Genomic DNA, 19,742 nt, shown 5'->3' on the forward strand with positions numbered 1-19,742 from the left:
TGTCATGTATAACGTAAACTGTTTCTCTCAGGCAATCATTTGCCCTTTGCTTACTTTGGGGACTATGTTCTCGTCAAAGTTGAAAGAACATCCTTTTACTGCATGTGGCCAGCCCCACGCACACAAATTAAAACAGAAAGAACATCCTTCCGGATCTTTATTTCATGATCTCATTCAGGAAAAAAAGAGGACAATAAAATGATGGTCAAGGCTACAGCCCAGCCAGCGTGACTCAGTGGCTGAATGTCCACCCAGAAACCAGGAGGTCACGGTTAGATTCCCGGTCAAGGGCACATTTCTGGGTTGTGGGCTTGAAACCCGGTAGGGGGGCGTGCAGGAGGCAGCTGATCGATAGTTCTCTCTCATCGTTGATGTTTCTCTCTCTCTCCCTCTCCCTTCTCTCTCTAAAAATCAATAAAAACACTTTTTAAAATATAGCACAAAAGCCTGCCCGCTGTCTCTGGAACATAAACGACTGCTCTGTTGTCGCCTCTGCTCACAGGTCCCGCTCGTGACCTACCTGCGTTACTGAAGTGTCTCTTGTTGGGGTGGCTGTAGCTGTCTCGCGGGTGCCCGTGCGTCTGCGGGCCATGGGAGGAGGGCATGTGAGACTTCTGAGGGTGAAGGCTGTGCGGGGTGTGGGGCTGGGACAGCAGAGAGTCCCGGCTTGAGCCCGAGGCCTCTGGTCGAAATGGCTTCTTACCACCCATCACATCATCTTTCTTCTTTTGCTCCTGGAGAGAAAAAAGGACACCACAGACTCAGTCCCAGGCTGGCTGCCCAGGATCGGCGTCAAGGTCACCACCTTCAGGGTCCCTTCTGGCCCCTGCTGGCTTCTGACCTGCCATCTACTACCTTCTTCCCACAACCAGCTCATCCATTCCCCTGAGCTCCCACAGGGACAGCTCCGAGCTCACCTGCTGCTCTGACCGACTAGGCCAGGGGCGGGGAACCTTTTCCCTGCCAAGGGCCATTTGGATATTTATAACATCACTCTCGGGCCATACAGAATTACCCACCTAAAAATCAGCCAGCTCTGTTTGGTCAAACATTTCATTAACTCGCCCCTGATGCCTTGACAGGGCTAAACCAAATGATTTTATGGGCCTTATACGGCCCGCAGGCCAGACATTCTCCACCCCTGGTCTAGGCCAACTGCACTCACAAGAACCCGCAAAAACACGTGTGTGGGCTGCTACCTGTCACTGCACGGGCCATGGACGGGTGCCGGGGCTGTCAGTGTGCTCAGACACTCCTCTTCCGTGTGAAACCACTGACTTCCTTGGGCTAACTAAGCACCAGCCCCAACCAGTCCAGGGGAAACTAGCTCCTCTTCCCAAGGCATCAAACTAGACATCTCAATGTCTGCATAACACCACTTCACCACACAAGCAAAATCTTCGCCATCAAATGTCAGAAAATGCAGTAAGAAAGAAATGTGAAGTGACTTAAAGACTCACCAACAAAAAAATTATATAAACAATTTGCTCCATGTCTTTCTAAGCCATTTTGTGTTTTTAATATATATGTAGCCCTGGCTGGTTTGGCTCAGTGGATAGAGCATTGGCCTGCGGACTGGTGTCCCAACTGGACTGGTGTCCAATTCCGGTCAAGGGCTGCGGGCCCCCAATTCCAGTGGGGGGCGTGCAGGAGGCAGCCGATCAATGATTCTCTCTCATCATTGATGTTTCTCTCTCTCTTCCTCTCCCCTTCTCTCTGAAATCAATAAAAATATATTTACTATATATATATATATATATGTACATATATATATATATACACACATACATATATATATAAAATATTGTTTGGTATTATTTTTCACTTAATATATTGTGAAAGTCTCACGTGAATACTTATTTCCACAATGTTATGATTACGGTTGAATAATACTCCCCAATATGGCTGTATCGTGATTTATTTCTTACTGCTGAGCTTTCAAGTCATCCACCACAAACATGTTTGCATCCTTCATTATCACCGTAAACTAAATTCTGACCGGGAAACCTGCGTGTTGTAGTCTTGGATAAATCTTAGTGAGTCTTCCGCAGAAAGGCTGTGGCAATGGTTACCCCGCCCACAGGGTCACTGCTTCTGTTCCTCAACGGACACTAACTTTCGACACCCACATCACGTGCCCAGCTTCCAACGCGCGACCCGACTTCCGCTCTTTCCCAACAATTCCATTCCTTCCCGCCCTTTCTGCCAGAGACTTCCTATCCTGCCAACATTCACACTAACGCTCAGCAACGTCAGCGCGCCGCTGCTGTGTTTGCTGCTACATCACACACCACCTTCTCCCGTGACCATTAAATTAGCAGCTACTTCAGGGTGCTGCCCCCCAGCTCCACACAGTGCTGGGCGGAGGACAGGCGCATGCAACCAGCACCGCTGAGCACCTGCCCTGTGCCGGCCTTGACCGGGTGCGGAGGTCACGGCAGAGGACAAGAGATGTGGAACCTTCCAGGGGCTGGCGTGTTAGCAGAGGAGGCGGTGACCTCCCAGGCTGGCCCGCGTGCCCCCTTAGCAGACCCGCACATGGACATGTCTGCACAAGGGCACTGCCCTGCACACGGGCCAAGTCACTGCTGTGCCCGCCCCCTCACCAAGGGGGGGCGGCTTCTGGGCACCTTCTCATGTTTCCTCTGTACGTGAGCTGCTGGGACACCACGTTCACACGGCCCAGAGAAGCACAGAAAAGGCGTTCCCTGCCCACAATCCCGTCACCCCTGTTTGTAAGCTACAACCAGACAAGCGCACATGAAAGAAAAGGCCCAGCCAGGCCGCAGTGGCTCAGTGGCTGAGCGTCGACCTAGGAACCAGGAGGTCACGTTTCGATTCCCGGTCAGGGCACATGCCTGGGTCGCGGGCTCCATCCCCAGTCGGGGGTGTGCAGGAGGGGGCTGATGAGTGATTTTTCTCTCATCGCTGACGTTTCTCTCTCTCTCCCCCTCTCCCTTCCTCTCTGAAATCAATAAAAAACTATTTTTTAACCTTTTGCACTCGGATGTCGAGTGTGACTCGACACGGTTAGCATCGGTAGCAGCTCGTATGTCGAATTGTATTGAATGTATCAATAATTTGAAATATAAAAAAATCCAAATAAATAAGTTTGTATGAAAAGAAACTCCAGTTTTTTACTCTACTGCCGCGCTTTGTAAAATATGGGGTATTTAAAAAATTAAATCCCGAGTAGAATAAAGGAATCGAGAAAAAAGCAAGCGAGTGCAAAGGGTTAAAAAAGAAAGAAAGAGAGCGAGCAAGCGAGCCTGGTGAATACATGAGCTCAGGACAGAAGAACTGAGCACTAAATGAAAGAGCCAATAGATGTCCTGGCATTTCCTCACCGGGGCTTTCGGCGGATCCCAGCGGAGCTTGCTGAGGAACTGCACCGCTCCCAGGAGAAAGGGGCCACAACAAGGCAGGACGGCCGAGGGGCTCCTGACCCATCCTGACCTGCGCCTCCCTCCGCACAGGGAGGGCAGCGACCCAGCGGCCCTCTAACACCAGCATCCACGGTTCTAGGGTCCCCTCCCGGGGAAAACAGCAAGGGAGGAGGGCTTTTCCTTTGGAACCGGTGTTGCCTGTCTGAATGAACCGGGATCATATGTGTCTTTTACCTCCTCTTCTTGCGACCTTTTCTTATGCGCCATCTTGTACAACTTATGCAACTTCCGAGCATCAAATTCTGTAAACTTGGAAACGAAAATCCATAGGTTCCTAAAAAGACAACAACAGTTCTGTTAAATTACAGAATTTACAGAATAACTTCTTCTCTTTTGACTGGTGGCAAGCTACGGAACGTTGCTGTGGAATAGTGCCCAAGTGTAGACATCAAGTGGCAGACAGCAATTCTTCAGGTCTCGGCCTCAATACTACATCTTTACACGCTACTGTCAGAGGCATCTGAGTCTGGAGCCAGGGTTCTGTCTAAGTATCGCACTGGCACCCAGCACTCGGGTCCCGTCTTCCTCCACCTTCCGCACTCTGGACCCCGCCATGCCCCAGCTCAGGACCCACACGCAGTCGGGTATCTGCGTGGCACATGCCCGGGTCATGGGCTCGATCCCCAGGAGGGGGCCTGCGGGAGGCAGCCAGCTGGTCAATGATTCTGTCTCATCGTTAATGTTTCTATCTCCCTCTCCTTCTCCCTCCCTCTCTGAAATCAATAAAAATGTGAAAAAAGTATCTATTTTTTACAGACAGTAAAGCATCAAACAGAATGTCAAATTATAGCGGGAAGGTTAGGGAGAGGTGGGGGAGATAAGAGATCAACCGAAGGACTTGTATGTATACATATAAGCATAACCAATGGACACAAAACTCTGGGGGGTGAGGGAATGTTTGGGAGTGGGGTGGGGTGGGGGGGCAATGGTAAAATATGTACATATATAATACCTTAATAAAAATGAGGGGAAATAAAGTATCTATTTTTAAAAATTAATTAATTAATGATGTCATCCAACCGATTCAAAAGACGGGTCACAGTGGAATGGACTATTTCAGGAAAGTAAAACTGAAGCCTATAGGCATGTTGCCAAAAGAGGGCTTTTGTTGGGGAAAAAAATATTTCATTGGGTGGATATGTCACCTTTACAAGACAAAAACAAAGCAATGCGCGTGTGCACACACATACACACGTACACGCACACGCACACACATTCTATCAAATCGAACCGGGCAACGGGAGGCCCGGGGCTACCTCCTCCACAGCTTGATGTGCTCCTGGTCGGAGTAGGCTTTAAGGCACTCGGCGATGCGGTCCCCGATTTTCAGCAGGCAGTTCCGCGTGTGCTCCAGCTGCTCCTGCACGCTGAGCCCCTTGTCAGGCTTGTCCAGCTGCTTCAGTGCCTTCTTCACGGGCCTCATCCTCTCCTTACACTGCAACATCAGGAGGGTGGGGACGTGAAACCCCTGCAGCCGGGACGTGTCCCCCTTGCTTCCTGTACCCCGAGTGCCCAGAGCGCGCCCAGCCCACCCGTGCGTGCCCCGTGATCACGAGAGAGGAGGGCAAGGCCGGTGGGACGATGCCAAGATGCCAAGGCCGGAAACACCTGAGGTGCACATCCCAGCACCACCGCCTGGAGCAAGCGTGTCAAGCTCGCGGCCCGCCGTTTATTTAAACCAGGCGTGCGGCCCGCCGGCTGCGAGTTTGACATGCTTGGCCTGGAGCCAGGACTCGGACTCCTTACTTGGTCTCTGAAAATGCTGCTGTTTCCTCCTCTGCCAGAGGGGCCTGAGAATCCCATAAGGCCTTTATGAAGATCAAATGAGAAGGAAAATTACAGGTCTAGCCTGAAAACCGCCCATCGCAAACTAGCTGGAAGTGCAGGGTAAAATATCAGAGGTCCTTTAGGCTTTTAAGAAATTAAGGGAAGTCCCTGACTGGTTAGGCTCAGTGGCTAGATCGTTGGCCTACAGACTCAAGGGTCCCAGGTTCGATTCCAGTCAAGGGCATGTACCTTGGTTGCAGGCACATTCCCAGTAGGGGGTGTGCAGGAGGCAGCTGACCGATGTTTCTCTCTCATCGATGTTTCTAACTCTCTATCCATCTCCCTTCCTCTCTGTAAAATATCAATAAAATATTTTTGTTTTTTAAAGAAAGGGAGGTTGTTGCTTCCAGATAAAGACGGCCAACTGAACATAAGAGTCTTTTCTCCCCATCCCCATGTCTGCTAAAATGACAGTAAAGGGATTGCCTTACAAAAGAGATAAGCCCACAAAGACAGGGAAAATGAGTGTAAATAGCAACAAAACAGTGAAAGACAAAACTACCCCAAACAGGCAAAGAACAGGAACAGGCAATTCACTGGAAACATGAAAGCCCAATAAACAGGAAAATAAATTATCAATTACAACACCAGTCAGTATTTCCTACCCCCGGAGAGAGCCGAGGACCCATCATTTACATCCCAAAATGCCCGAGGCCAGCTCTGTGTCTCTAGACATAGGGGCAAGGGCTAAAAATAAAACTGGTTCTTTAACGACTGCCCTAGCCCAGTGGCTGGCAAACTGCGGCTTGTGAGCCACATGCGGCTCTTTGGGCCCTTGAGTTTTTAGCAAAGGCCAGCTTAGGAGTACCCTAATTAAGTTAATAACAATGTACCTACCTATATAGTTTAAGTTTAAAAAGTTTGGCTCTCAAAAGAAATTTCAATCGTTGTACTGTTGACTAATGAGTTTGCTGACCACTGACCTAGCCGGTTTGCCTCAGTGGATAGAGCATTGGCCCGAGGACTGAAGGTCCAGGGTTTGATTCCGGTCCAGGGCACGTACCTGGATTGCAGATTCAATCTGTGCGCCCCACCCCACCCCGCAATCGGGATGTGTGCAGGAGGCAACCAATCGATGTTTCTCTCTAAAAATCAATGGAAAATATCCCCGGGTGAGGATTAACAACAACAAAAAGAGATACTAGACAATGATAGACACCCAGGTCTCCACGACCATCCGGCAAAACAGAGGGAAGTCTGTGCTCTGAGACGATGAAAGCCAGTCTCTGACCTGAGCCCTGCGAGCGGAGCTGAGGGGCAAGGTTACTCAGAGAGCAGAATGACCTGAGTGTCTGCAAATGGTCAGCCCGGCCCAGGCTTCTGCCTCTCACTTTCCAGGAGGAAGAAAGCCAGGCCTTCACCCTCCAGTCCGGAGACGGAGAGGTTTTTCTCCATAAAAGCTGACCACCCAAGAGGAAGAAGCTGACACCCACTGAAGTTTCCCAGGAAGCGGCCCAGCCACATCAGCCACCAATGAACACGCTTGGAGTCCACCAAGCCCCGCCCACATGCTCAGCACAACCAATGGGAGGGTTAGTCTCCACCCAATCAGAGGGTTAGTCTCCACTCTTAAATGTGAGCTGACAACTAGGGCTGCAGAGCATCTGAGGAAGTGTCTAAGAGGAACAACAGAAAACCAATTAAAGAGACTAGACAGCTGAGGCTTACCAAGCCATCAAAGATAACCTTAGGGACCACTTCCAGAGTCCAATATCCAGAAACAAGGAGCATCGTAAAGATGAAACCAAGAACTTAGGAGGAAATGATCACAAAACCTGTAGGACATGGTTGTCAGCCCCTGAGTCTCTGGTACAATGAACCATAAGGCAGGTGACAGGATCATGACCCTGCAGAACAATGAGCGTCCTACTTGTCACCGTCAATCACTTTGTGGCAACTCCCACAGCCGTATATACACTTACAACCTCTTTATTTTTCAGTGTCGTACTTCAATTTACAAAAAGGACAGCATTTAAAATATACCAAAAACTGGAAGATCCTTGTAAGGACTGACAGATAAAATATTAGTATCATGAATGTTCAAAGAATTCCTACAGAAAAGGTAAGGAAAGAAAAATGACCCCAAACAGGCAATTCATTTGGAAACACAAATGCCCAATAAATATGAAAATAAATCATCAATTACAACACCAGGCACTATTTCATACCCTTCGAAGAGTAGCAAAAATTACGAAGTCAGAAATCACCAAGTCTTTCTGAGACTGGGAAAGGGATCTGAACTCACACTCCCGCCAGGAGCGCAAACGTCTACAATGGCCTCGAAGGGCAATTCTACGACATCTGACCAAGCGCCGGGCACGTCTACAATGGCCTCGAAGAGCAATTCTACGACATCTGACCAAGCGCCGGGCGCGCGTGCCCAATGCCACTCCCAGCTCCTGCTCAAGCCGCGCACTCTAGAGAAGCTCTTACACAGGGCACAAGAAAATATTTACAATTGCACCGCAGCCTACGCGTAGTGGTAAACATCCATGAAAACCTCAATGTCCGTCAATAGGAGAAAAGAATAAAACTGTGGAAAACGTAACACAGAGCAAAGGGAAAAAAGCAGTTACAGAATGCACGCAGTGCGGCACTTACATAACACTTCCCAATGTGGAGAGTAATCTCACATGCTGTCATGGACACATGCATGCTGTGTGGAGGATGGGCCAGGACCCAGACTCTCGCGCCAAACTGCCCAGGTCAAATCTCTGCTCCACGTCGTAGCTCTGTGACCCCGGGCAAGCCCCTTAACTCTCCCCACCTTATTCTTTAACATGTAAAATGGAGCTAATTGCCTACGTCATATAATTATTGTGGTAAAAATACACAGAAAGCATACAGAGAACACCTGGCTGCTTATGGGAACTATTTCGGTCTTTAGAAACATAAGTAGTAGAAGTCTAAAATCCCCCGTGAGGATGATCATCGAATCTAGAATCGTGGTCACTTCTGGGAAGGGACCACAGGAAAGGCATGGGTTTAGGGTGAGGGACAGCGGGGGCTTCAATTTTACGTTCTGAGCTTTAAAACCTGCAGATCAGCCTGGACGGTGTGGCTCAGTGGTTGAGCGTCAACCTATGAACCAGGTCACACTCCATTCCCAGTCAGGGCACATGTCCGGGTTGTGGGCTCTCTCCCCATTGGGGGGTGTGCAGGAGGCAGCCGATTGATGATTCTCTCTCATCATTGATGTTTCTAACTCCCTCTCCCTCTCCCTTCCTCTCTGAAATCAATACAAATATTTTACATAAACAAATAAATAAATAAATAAATAAAAATAAAACCTGCAGATGGGACAGAGCTTCATGGCAGCGGATCCGTGTCAGGACTTACAATGCTGAACGTCTCCTGGTCCAGATCATCGTCCTCGTCCTCGCCAATGGGGACAGGCTCACTTCCTGCCGTGATGTGCACGGGACCCTGAGATCGCTTGGCTTTATTCGAAGATTTGGCATCACCACTTTTAGGCTTTTAAGGAAGAGTTACAAGGAGTCACTGTCACATGTGCACTCGTGCCTTGCAGTCTGGACTTCCTACTTATGTCTCAGCACTACAGCAGGGAACTGGGATGGACTCAGACTATAAAAAAATACAATAGCCCGGCCGGCGTGGCGCAGTGGTTGAGCGTCGACCTATGAACCAGGAGGTCACGGTTCGATTCCTGCTCAGGGCACATGCCTGGTTTGCGGGCTCAATCTGGTGTGGGGCATGCCGGAGGCAGCCGATCAATGATTCTCTCTTATCATTAATGCTCTCTCTCCCTTCCTCTCTGAAATCAATAAAAACATATATATTTTTTTAAAGTAAAATAAAGTCCTCTGGGAAATCACGATTAATAGCTTCATCACATATCATTCCCTTTTCTGTCCCCAAACGTGCCTAATTTTAACTTCAGATTCATCAATGCTATTTTGGCTTCTGTTCCCTCGTCCATAAAAGGCACAAAAATGTCATCAAGGGGCTAAGAGTGTAACTTGGCAGAGATCTGGTACAGTAACATGTAGCAACTCTTATTAACAGCTTATAAATGAATATCCACTTTGATCTAGATATTTTTATTAGTGAAAATATTGTAAATGATCAAATCTGCACAAATCCAAAAGGATCAACCGCATTTGTCCACGAAAGGCTGCCGAAGGGTGGAGATATATATAGATAAATACATATAAAATAGCACGTGTGGACATTTAAAAACACTAAACAATACTATGCTTCGTTTGTGATTATATAATATGTAGCAAAAGAAGCTATAATATCTGGGTAGTGGATATACGGATGTTTTTAAAATCGTCCTTTATTCTTTTATTCTTGAAATATTTCACTTTTTAAAATAAGGTACCTCTGGGAAGCATAAACACAAAGGCATCCGTCACAGGATGGTTTATGACATTAGAAATTGGGAAGCAATTTTGAGTGGGGAGACGTAAACTGTTTACAAGCTGTTATAACCAGACAGAATCTTATCTATTAAAAATGTTCCTTATTCACTTGGAATGTTGTGTGCGATATATTGCTAAGTGGGGAGAAACAGCTCTCAGTCTGGTCTGACGTATATTTTATCACTGTTCTTACATGCACAAAAGTTCCAAAGGTACTCACAAGAAATCTACTAGGGCTATGACTACATGGTAGAATTATAGGATCTACTTGTATGTTTTAATGATGACTAGGGACTAATTGCATAGTAACTTCATTAGCAGTCAGCAAGCATACATGCAACCCTGTACCAGAACTCTGTGGCTGGGAATGAGTTTCATAAACGCCCACAGGGAAGGTTATATAATAGCAGGGCTTTGCACCCAATTCTATTCCAAAAGCTTAACTCTTGAAGGTATTTGGGTTGAATCCTGAACCCTTCAAATACTCAAATTTATCTGTGCACTGTGCTCTTCTATATCATGAATGTGAAAAGTATCTCCAGCAGCTCCCTATAAATGCAGATTCCTCTCACCTGTCCTATCTCACTCAAACTTGCGCTCTGAAACATGTAAAAAAGCTGCAAGCAAAGGCCTTCTGTATGCGAGAACTGCCCAAACCTTCACGCTCCCTTCTCCCTGCAGGGAGAGGTGCAGGCCTCACGCTGGCAGCCCCGCCCCTTCCTTCTCGGATGGACCTTAAAAAGATGGTGATTTCAGGGCCCTAACCCCGTTCTATTTCTAAATCCCAGACGGGAACGTCAGAGGCTACAGGTAGCTCAGTTAAGTAAAATGACACAGGTACCTTCTCCTTCTTGTCTTTCGACTTCTTCCTTTCCTTGTCCCCGTCTTTGTCTTTCCTAGAACCCATCTGTTTCTCCTTGTTTTCCTTGTTCTCCTTCTTCTTCTGTTTCTTTTTCATCGGACTTTTTTCTAAGCCATCATCCTAGAAGACAAGCAGGGCTATGGGATAAGGCCGCACGCTTTCTAGGGACTCATTCACCTCCTGGAGAAGGCAGCACTGCCCTCCGTGGCTCACCATGGCACCGACACGCAAACTCTGGGGATGCCCAGGTGAGCCAGCAGGGGCTTCACGTCTATGGTCTAATTCTCACCGCAACCCTTCAACATGGGCATCATCATTCCCATTTCACAAACAGACAAAACCGAGGACCCGAGGTTAGAAAGCTATCAGTTTGTGATGTGTGAGGGCTCTGTATTCGAATTCGTGTTTGCAGGACTCAAATCCATCTAGTCCCCGACCCACTGCTCACCGTCTTGGTGCTAATCGCAAAGCAGAATTTCAAAGAGCGTCAAAATAAAATCCCGGAACGCTGCCACTCACTCAAGGATGCTGGTTCCCTTTCCACTTGGCTTAGACCAGAGGTTACAAACTGGCAGGCTTGGGCCAAACCTGACCCACAGTGAGTTTCGTTTGGCCCAGCAGCACACTGAGCTGGAGCTCCTGGTTATGCCCCACCACGGCCTATCGCCCCAACAGTGAGTCTGAGTGCCGGCTGCCACTCAGCATTGAGACCTCCTTGGCTCTCCCCAGTCACGTCCATTATCGGTGAGTGTGCAGTCGCTGACTTAAAGGAACAATGACATTCCCTCCCAGGTGAGGCCAAGACATACGTATTCGACCTGATCTGCCCTGCGTGTAAACCAAACACGTTCTGAACGGCTCTGTGCCGCCCGGCACGGCGAGCGCAGCCAGGACCAGCCCGGCGCGGAGCGGCGGCCTCACCTTCACTTCCCCCTCCTCGGAGGGGTTGTCGGAGTGTCTGGGGGACGAGAAGTCGAGCCCACGCTCGTCCTTCAGCCTGGGCGCTTTGTTCTCCTTCTTTACGCGCGGCTTCCGCTTCTTTAACGTGGCCTGCAGGCGGAGAGAGAGGATGACAACACTACAGACCGAGCCCCGCACAGGCTCGGCCGAACACCACGATGGCGCTCTGGAACAGCAGCAGCCGCATGAGGCAAAGGAGAAACCCGAAGGGGCGCAGGCAGCATCGCTGGAGGCCTCACACCTCCTAGGCCACAGAAACACCCTGAGCCTTGAACCTACGGAGTCCATTTTTGGGAATTCACCCTAAAGATGTAATTCAAACGAAGGAAAAACACCTTATGTGAAAGATAATTCACAAAAGACAAGAATAGTAACGTTAAAAAAAAAAACCAGGACCCGGTCAGATGGCTCAGTGGTTGAGGGTTGTTGACCTATGAACCTTGAGGTCACGGTTCGATTCCCACTCAGCTTATGCCAGGGCTGCAGGCTTGATCTCCAGTGGGGGGCGTGCAGGAGGCGACCAATCAATGATTCTCTCTCATCAAGGATGTTTCTATCTCTCTCCCTCTCCTTTCCTCTCTGAAATCAATAAAAAAAAAAATAAAAAACACCCAGAAGCACACAGTATCTAAAAATAAGGAAAAGGTGTTTATTTACTCAATCAAATCTAACGCGAGTATAAACATGTTCTTAATCTCTCTCTAGAGCGTAACTGACAGTATACACTCAACATATTACCTGGAGCCTGACACTACTTATGTGATACTATTACATGAAAAAGGACCAGGCGTGGGATTAGGATAACTTTTTCCCCTAAAACTCATTTTGTTTGTAAGACTGGGAAGTTAACAGGAACTACGTAGCTCTAGGAGCGCACACACACACACACACACACACACACACACACAGGCTGCTAGGACCGGATGTAACTTATCATCTTCCAGCTGTGCCTGCCATCTTTCCAGGTCTGCATTGAAATGAAAAGTTGGGAAAATGAGAGGAGATACAGCTCAGATGAGTCACTAATAACTCACTTGGTCTTTTTCGCTGAGCAGGTAAGGCAATCCTAGCTGAAGTCCCACTGTTGAATTAACTGTGGATCCCAATGACCCATTTTATCCCTGGGCCCGTTATGACAAGCAGCCCAGAGTTAGGAGTAACTATAGGCAAACCCGGTGGTATTCAGAGTTACTGGAATGTTCCAAAATCCAGGCAGCGGCATAAAGAAACAGCAGAGCCGAAACCGGTTTGGCTCAGTGGATAGAGCGTCAGCCTGCGGACTCAAGGGTCCCGGGTTCGATTCCGGTCAAGGGCATGTACATTGGTTGCGGGCACATCCCCGGTAGGGGGTGTGCAGGAGGCAGCTGATCGATGTTTCTCTCTCATCGATGTTTCTACCTCTCTATCCCTCTCTCTTCCTCTCTGTAAAAAATCAATAAAATATATTTTTTTTTAAAAGAAAGGCTGTACTTTCAAATTTAAAAAAAAAAAGAAAGAAAGAAACAGCAGAACCAGCTGGCACTGAGAGCGATGAGGACTCTCTTGAGGCCATATTGTCAGAAAGTTGCCAAGACGCTTAGGTCAGTCATTAAATGAACACTTCCAGTATTACCAACCAACCATCACTACTCGGACCTCAAAAGCAGCACCTGAACCCGGCCGGTGTGGCTCAGTGTTTGAGCGTCAACCTAGGAACCAGGAGGTCACAGTTCCATTCCCAGTCAGGGCACATGCCCGGTTGCAGGCTCCATCCCCAGTAGGGGGCGTGCAAGAGGCAGCCGATCCATGATTCTCATCATTGATGTTTCTATCCCTCTCTCCTTTCCTCTCTCTGAAATCAGTAAGAACTTATTTGAAAACAGAAAAAAGCAGCGCCTGACCAGAGAGGTTCCATCTGGGCGGCGGCCACAGGGGGCACCTGCCCTCCCTAACCTGCAGGGCTGGAGCCTCAGAGCCCCGAAGGCCGCCCAGCCCGCGGCAGCCGCACTCACCTCTTCCCCGCCCGCCACGGCCCCCTTCTTCTCCAGGCTCTTCCTGAGCAGCTTCAGCAGGTAGTCGGCTCGGGTCTGCAGCTGCTTCCCCTGAGGCTTCTTATCCGTCTCCATGGGCAGGATCTTCAGCAGCAAAGGGAGAGAAGCACCCGCCACCACCCGCGTCCCGGTTAGTGGATCAGGGTCAACGGAGACAACAGAGAACTGAGCAGTCCTCTCCCTCCCCGCCCGCCCGGAGTACAGACACAGCCTCAGCTCCTATCTCATGTCCATGGCTCCCAGTCACTGCCAATCCCTCATGAGCCGTTCTCGTTTTACAAAATGGGATGAGAAATCCAGCTCTCCCACTGGCTCCTACCTGTGCTGTTAACAGGGTAGAACAACTCAGGTAGGAGGGGCTTGTTGGCTTCATCTGCTAGAACATCCCAGCCGTCGCGGATTTCCTCCTTCCAGGAGCAGGGAATCCCTGGAGCTAGGTTAAAGCTTCGTTTTAGATTGAAAATGCTTCTTAGAGCATTGCCGGAGAGCACGGAGCTAGGCCCGGACAGGAGCTGTCCCTGCGGCCACGGTGGGACCTCTCAGGCCACCGTGGATTTGGCCTGCGCTAACGGCAGGGTGCTGTCACCCGCTCGGGACGCTGCGTGTGGGATGAGCATCGCTCGACGTGCCAGGAGCACCACGTGGGGCGCACATCCTAACCAACTGGAGCCAGTCAGCTCTCCCTGCTTACGACTGAGCACGGCCTGACTGCCTGGTAGCCCGCTTTGCGACGGATAGGGTGGGAGGCTCCATTTTGTGGGAGAAGTACGGCCAATGTTTAATTCCATTACAAAAAACACCAAGGTGGCTCACTCTGCCTTTGGGTATAGAAGTGAAATATGGCGGTGTCCAATACAATGGCAACAAAGGGCCAGCAGCTAAGGCGAGTGATGCTTTTATTATTAAGAACCTGACCCTGGTATTTGTTGCAATTAGACTGACCTAGAATAAAAACCAGAACTTTTAAGATTTCTCTGATAATTCCCCCAAAATTTTTACCTGGCTATCACCTTCGTCCATGACACAGTGTCACAGTCCACTAGAGATGGTACCATTTCCAAGGATAAAGAAATCCCAGGAATTTGCTGCTGTGATCATTTCCAAGTTGATCCCCACCCCACCCCTCCGGAAAATAGTGAAGAATACATAATGAATGTAAAAATGTTACGCAAGAAATCTTCTGGAAATCTCCAGCGTTACTTACAGAGTTACTTACTTTGTCAGTTAACTTCAGCTCCGGGTCCGTTTTAATGAGCTCCCAGTTGCCATAGCCGTGCTCGTAAATCCCCAGCAGGAGGCGAGAATCATCCTCCACTCCCCATTCCACATCGAAATGCGCAGCTTTGACACGGCAGGTTAAGCAGTACCTGCAGGGGTTTCAAAGAGAGGAGGACATCAGAGGCGCGGGGCCTCTCTGATTTGGAAATGGACACATATGAAGATGGACACAAAGTATTCTGCTGCGATAAAGAAACGACATCGCAGAAAGAAACTCACTACAGACTGAAAAGAAAAAGAAAAGGAAAAAAGAAACGACAACGAGCCCAGCCAGTGTGGCTCAGTGGTTGGGCATTGACCTATGAACCAGGAGGTCACGGTTCGACTCCCGGCCAGGGCACATGCCCGGGTTGCAGACTCCATCCCCAGCAGGGGGTGTGCAGGAGGCAGCCCATCAATGATTCTCTCTCATCACTGATGTTTCTATCTCTCTCCCCTCTTCCTTCCTCTCTGAAATCAATAAAAATAAAAATAAGGAAGAGAAGACAACGAAAACACTATGTAACTACACATAACTAGCTTCAAGTCTACCTTCCTGCGGCTCAGCCACCCGAGCATGCGCACGTAACACACTCACTTTTTTTTTTCTTCGGGGTCCACAGGGATGGATTTATGCAGCATCTCAAACTCCTCTTCATGTTGGATAATGGATTTCACATTCACCTGCACCCCCGAGATCTTGATTGTTGGGCCTCTCTTTTTTCCTGGTCCTTTCCCTAAAGGGCAAGTTCAATAAGAATGTGCTCAAGTTCCACAGGAGACATGTGCCCATCCCTGCATGCCGACTCCCTCAATCTCTCTCTGTCTTATTGTTAATCAAAAACACAACCTATAAGGCAAAAAGACTCTCAGTTACACTAGTGTCTACAATTGTATTTTAATCTTCCTACTTGTTTTATGCTTTGGTTCCAAAATTCATAAAATTAACAAAAGGAGATTCTGAAGGAATTAGCACTAAAGAATTTTCTTTTGTTTTTCTAACTATTCCATTAACGAAATTATTTAAGTGCTTTAAAGATTATCTCTATTAAAAAAATATGAGATCAAGTTTATACCTAACACATTTGAGATGAACAAAAGATGTCATCCCTTATTTCAAATTAAAACACGCCTGGAAGAATAAAATCCAGCCAACTCTAACCAAAGTTGAAATAAATCCATGAGAATGACACTTGCTCATCGGAGGAAAGATGGCTGAGTGTTAGGAAAGGTCTCACTTTTTTTAAATGTGTAAGTTGATGAAATGGCACTATAATTATAGACAATTGCATGGGGATTATTCTTTTGTAATCCACTAGAATTTCATTTGCAAATGCTCTTCCCAACAATAGTAACAGGGGTTGGAACAGGGGTGGTCAATGGGAAAGGCCCTGCTCTGAAAACCAGAAACCGGGGGCTCATTCCCAAATCTGCACACACTACGCCTTCTCCCCTCTCGCTTTTAGCTATTAACCTGTCTGGATCAAGACAATTTGCAAAAAAGGAAATTCCAGAGGCTCCTAAACGTACGGAAAATACTCAACCTCACTCGTGATAACAGAAATGCAAATTAAATACATATACATGTGCCACTTTTACCCTATCGGGTCAGGAAAAAAGAAAAAAATTGAAAATATTATGTTGATGAGACTAAGAGAAAACAGAGCTTCTCATTCAATGCTGGTCAGATGGGATGGTGAGAAATGGGGTACATACACAGGATTATTTACCACAACGCTATAGAGCAATAAATTGGAAAGCAAATGTCCACTAATAGGACACTAGAACTACTATATCCATCACATTATGAAGTTCTTTAAAAAAAGAAAATCAGGCCGTGGAGAAAAGATGAACCATTTTAACGAATGGTGCTGAGACATATAGTAGCCACATAGGAAAAATAAAACTGGGTAGACCAGGAAAAACTCCAAGTGTATCACAAATATAAAATACCTATAAAATCACATAGGTACAAGGGGGAAAGTTACAGTGAATCCCCTTTATATTCTGGGCTTAAGGTTTACTTCAAGATGTATTCTGGGTGCTATAGCAGCACCCATTTGGATCACTGCCCAAATCATTCAAGGTACTAAAGTTTTACACACACATAAAAGTAATTACATCCGAAAATACTTAACTCTATTTAAGATACTTTTAAAATTGTATTACTTTAGCCCTAACTGGTTTGGCTCAGTAGACAGAGCGTCGGCCTGCAGACTGAAGGGTCCCAGGTTCAATTCTGGTCAAGGGCATGTACCTTGGTTGCAGGCACATCCCCAGTAGGGGGTGTAGACAGCTGATTGGTATTTCTCTCATCGATGTTTCTAACTCTCTCTCCTCTCTCTCCCTCTCCCTCCCTCTGTAAAAAAATCAATGAAATGTATATTTTTTAAATTGTATTACTTTAATAACATCCTTGAAAAGGAAATCCCACAGCACAGATACTTCTTTATTGACGATAGTAGTGAACACTGCAGGCCAGGCACGGAGCGAAGCACTTCACATGTGCGGGATGACTCAAGTCATCATCCAACCCTGAGGCTCCTCTTCTAAGAACAGCCCGGGAGCAGCAGGAACCCCGGTGCGGTTGGCAGGTGCCGGGCCTGGGAGGATCACTGGGGCCGCCTGGGGACTCACCCTCGCTGGCGTTTTCTTTGAGCTGCTCCTCATACTCCTGCATGGCGGACACACAGCTGTTGTGAATCAGCTCGCCCAGGCGCTTCAGATCCGCCACCGACTTATCCACCAGCTCCGCGTCTCGAGCTATGCACTCCAGCCTGGGACAGACAAAGGCGGGACACGTCAGGGCCCTGCGCCCACCTTTCTACCATCACATGAAACACCACGGGTCTCCCATAGGCCGGCTCCTGCAAGGACACCTTTCCCTGCATTCCTTCATCCACAAGAACCCTGCGACACTGACTGAGCGCCAAGTTACTCATTTTCCATCAGGAAGAACTGTGCCTTGACATAGTCCATAAAGTAATTTCAGAGACAATGGTGGCCCAGCCGGTGTGGCTCTGTGGTTGATCATCGAACTATGACCCAGAAGATCAAGGTCAGGGCACATGCCCAGGTTGTGGGCTTGATCCTCAGTGTGGGGCGTGCAGGAGGCAGCCGATCAGTGATTCTCTCTCATCATTGATGTTTCTCTCTCTCTCCTCTCTGACATCAATAAAAACATATTAAAAAAATACAGCTCTTATCCGCTTCTTTAGTGCCCACTCTCCTTTCTCCAGCCTTCTTTCACTCATCACGATGCTCCCCGCAGCAAAGCACAGTTATTCTACAATATGTTCTCCTGGTTCTAAGTCATACGGAGCATGTGACTACATTAATGTCTACAAGTCAGGCTGTCAAAAGGTGCCCAACCTTCCATGGAAATAGTAGCAAAAAAAGAAACTGCCCCATATTAAAAGAGGCAATAGGAACTTTTGCTAAGCTTACCGTTCAAGAGGGAGACCAAACTTCTTATACGCCTTGATGAACCTACGGAGATGAGCAATAGCACACGTTAAAAAAAGAGACTTCAGCTATGTTAATGCAAACACATGTGTTAAATATGAGCCATGTGAAAACTGTCAAAAATAGATGGGACCGGACCCTTGTAACAGGTCTCTGGATGCTGACTGCCTCTGCAAATGCCCCACTTCCGACTGAGTGCTGGGAATCTATTCCAACTAAAGACCAACTTTCTTCTCATGAAGCTGCTTAGGGACGTAATGGAGAACAGCGACGTACCTCCCACGTTATCCGTTTTTAAATGTACAAGTCTATGTAACGCGTGATCCCATCACCACAATAACTCTGGACATAAAAACCCCCGAACAGTTCACTGGTCTGTTCAGTCCACTACTGTTACCTTCAATTCCAGGTTTTTCATCATTTTCTGGTCAATAGTACAACTACACGAATTCTGGGACTGCCTCAAGTATTTTTTGGGAATGCGACCAGGCAAAATAAACATATGATTTCAAGCTTCCTAGGCAAAACCATTTTGAAAAGTGTGTTGACTCCTGCCCAACCTTATCTCCAACCAAAAATCTGACCTAACCTTCTACAAGTCTCTACCCTAAACCATGCTGCCTGCCAATCCGTGTCACCTGCTCCCCCTCCCTGCGCCAACCACTAGCACTGTCCATGGAAAGCAAGATGTGACCACACACCCAGGGCCTCTCTGGGACATGCCAGTCACTAAAATAACCTGCTTAGGTAAGAGTCTAAAGAGAGAGACTATGGGAGAAAAAACTGGGTGGAGGGCACGGTGACTGAAGGGAATGGGAATGAACCTGATAACAGCTGGGAAACTCTATGAAAGGAACAGCCTGGATACAAGGATTAGGAGAGTGTTACAGGTGAACGTGAACCTGGGATTCTTTCTCAACTCTACATGTCTCCTTGATATACACTGAGACATTTTACATCTGAAATAGTAAGACATTCGGGATTTACTTCAAAATAATATCAGGACACCCCAGCTGGTATGCCTCAGTGGACAGAGTGTCAGCCTGCAGACTGAAGGATCCCAGGTTCGATTCTGGTCAAGGGCACAAGCCCAGGTTGTGGGCTCGATCCCCAGTGTGGGGTGTTCAGGAGGCAGCTGATCAACGATTCTCTCTCATCATTGATGCTTTCTCTCTCTCTCCCCTCTCCCTAACTCTCTGAAGTCAATAAAAATGTATTTTTTAATATATTTTATTGATTTTTTACAGAGAGGAAGGGAGAGGGATAGAGAGTTAAAAACATCAATCGGCTGCCTCCTGCACACCTCCTACTGGGGATGTGCCCGCAACCAAGGTACATGCCCTTGACCAGAATTGAACCCGGGACCCCTCAGTCCGCAGGCTGACGCTCCATCCACTGAGCCAAACCGGTTTCGGCAATAAAAATTTATTTTTAAAAGGCTCAAAAACTCAACATATAAAAAAATAACAACATCAGGGTGGAGGAGTATTTCGGATGGGTGTATGCCTCC

At 47.7% G+C, this 19,742-nt stretch overlaps 1 protein-coding gene across 5 annotated transcripts in view; it reads right to left on the reverse strand.

The window, feature by feature from the left end:
* CHD2 (chromodomain helicase DNA binding protein 2) overlaps positions 1-19,742 on the reverse strand; it is a 143,566-nt gene that overhangs the window by 65,585 nt on the left and 58,239 nt on the right. For 3 of the 5 annotated variants that reach the window (XM_079763894.1, XM_079763892.1, XM_079763893.1), the window contains 11 exons: positions 18,215-18,256; positions 17,405-17,544; positions 15,366-15,504; positions 14,727-14,877; positions 13,472-13,594; positions 11,442-11,570; positions 10,500-10,640; positions 8,613-8,747; positions 4,703-4,881; positions 3,621-3,720; positions 521-734 (listed from right to left, as the gene is read on the reverse strand). In XM_079763894.1, the coding sequence (XP_079620020.1) occupies positions 521-734; positions 3,621-3,720; positions 4,703-4,881; positions 8,613-8,747; positions 10,500-10,640; positions 11,442-11,570; positions 13,472-13,594; positions 14,727-14,877; positions 15,366-15,504; positions 17,405-17,544; positions 18,215-18,256 (1,493 nt within the window). Of the gene's footprint in view, positions 1-520; positions 735-3,620; positions 3,721-4,702; positions 4,882-4,905; positions 7,552-7,605; positions 8,748-10,499; positions 10,641-11,441; positions 11,571-13,471; positions 13,595-14,726; positions 14,878-15,365; positions 15,505-17,404; positions 17,545-18,214; positions 18,257-19,742 lie in introns of those variants that run through there. The other 2 variants (XR_013813131.1, XR_013813132.1) reach the window with 2 other exon arrangements.

This window comes from Cnephaeus nilssonii (genome assembly GCF_951640355.1).
Source record: "Cnephaeus nilssonii genome assembly, chromosome: 24".
Classification (NCBI taxonomy): Eukaryota; Metazoa; Chordata; class Mammalia; order Chiroptera; family Vespertilionidae; genus Cnephaeus; species Cnephaeus nilssonii.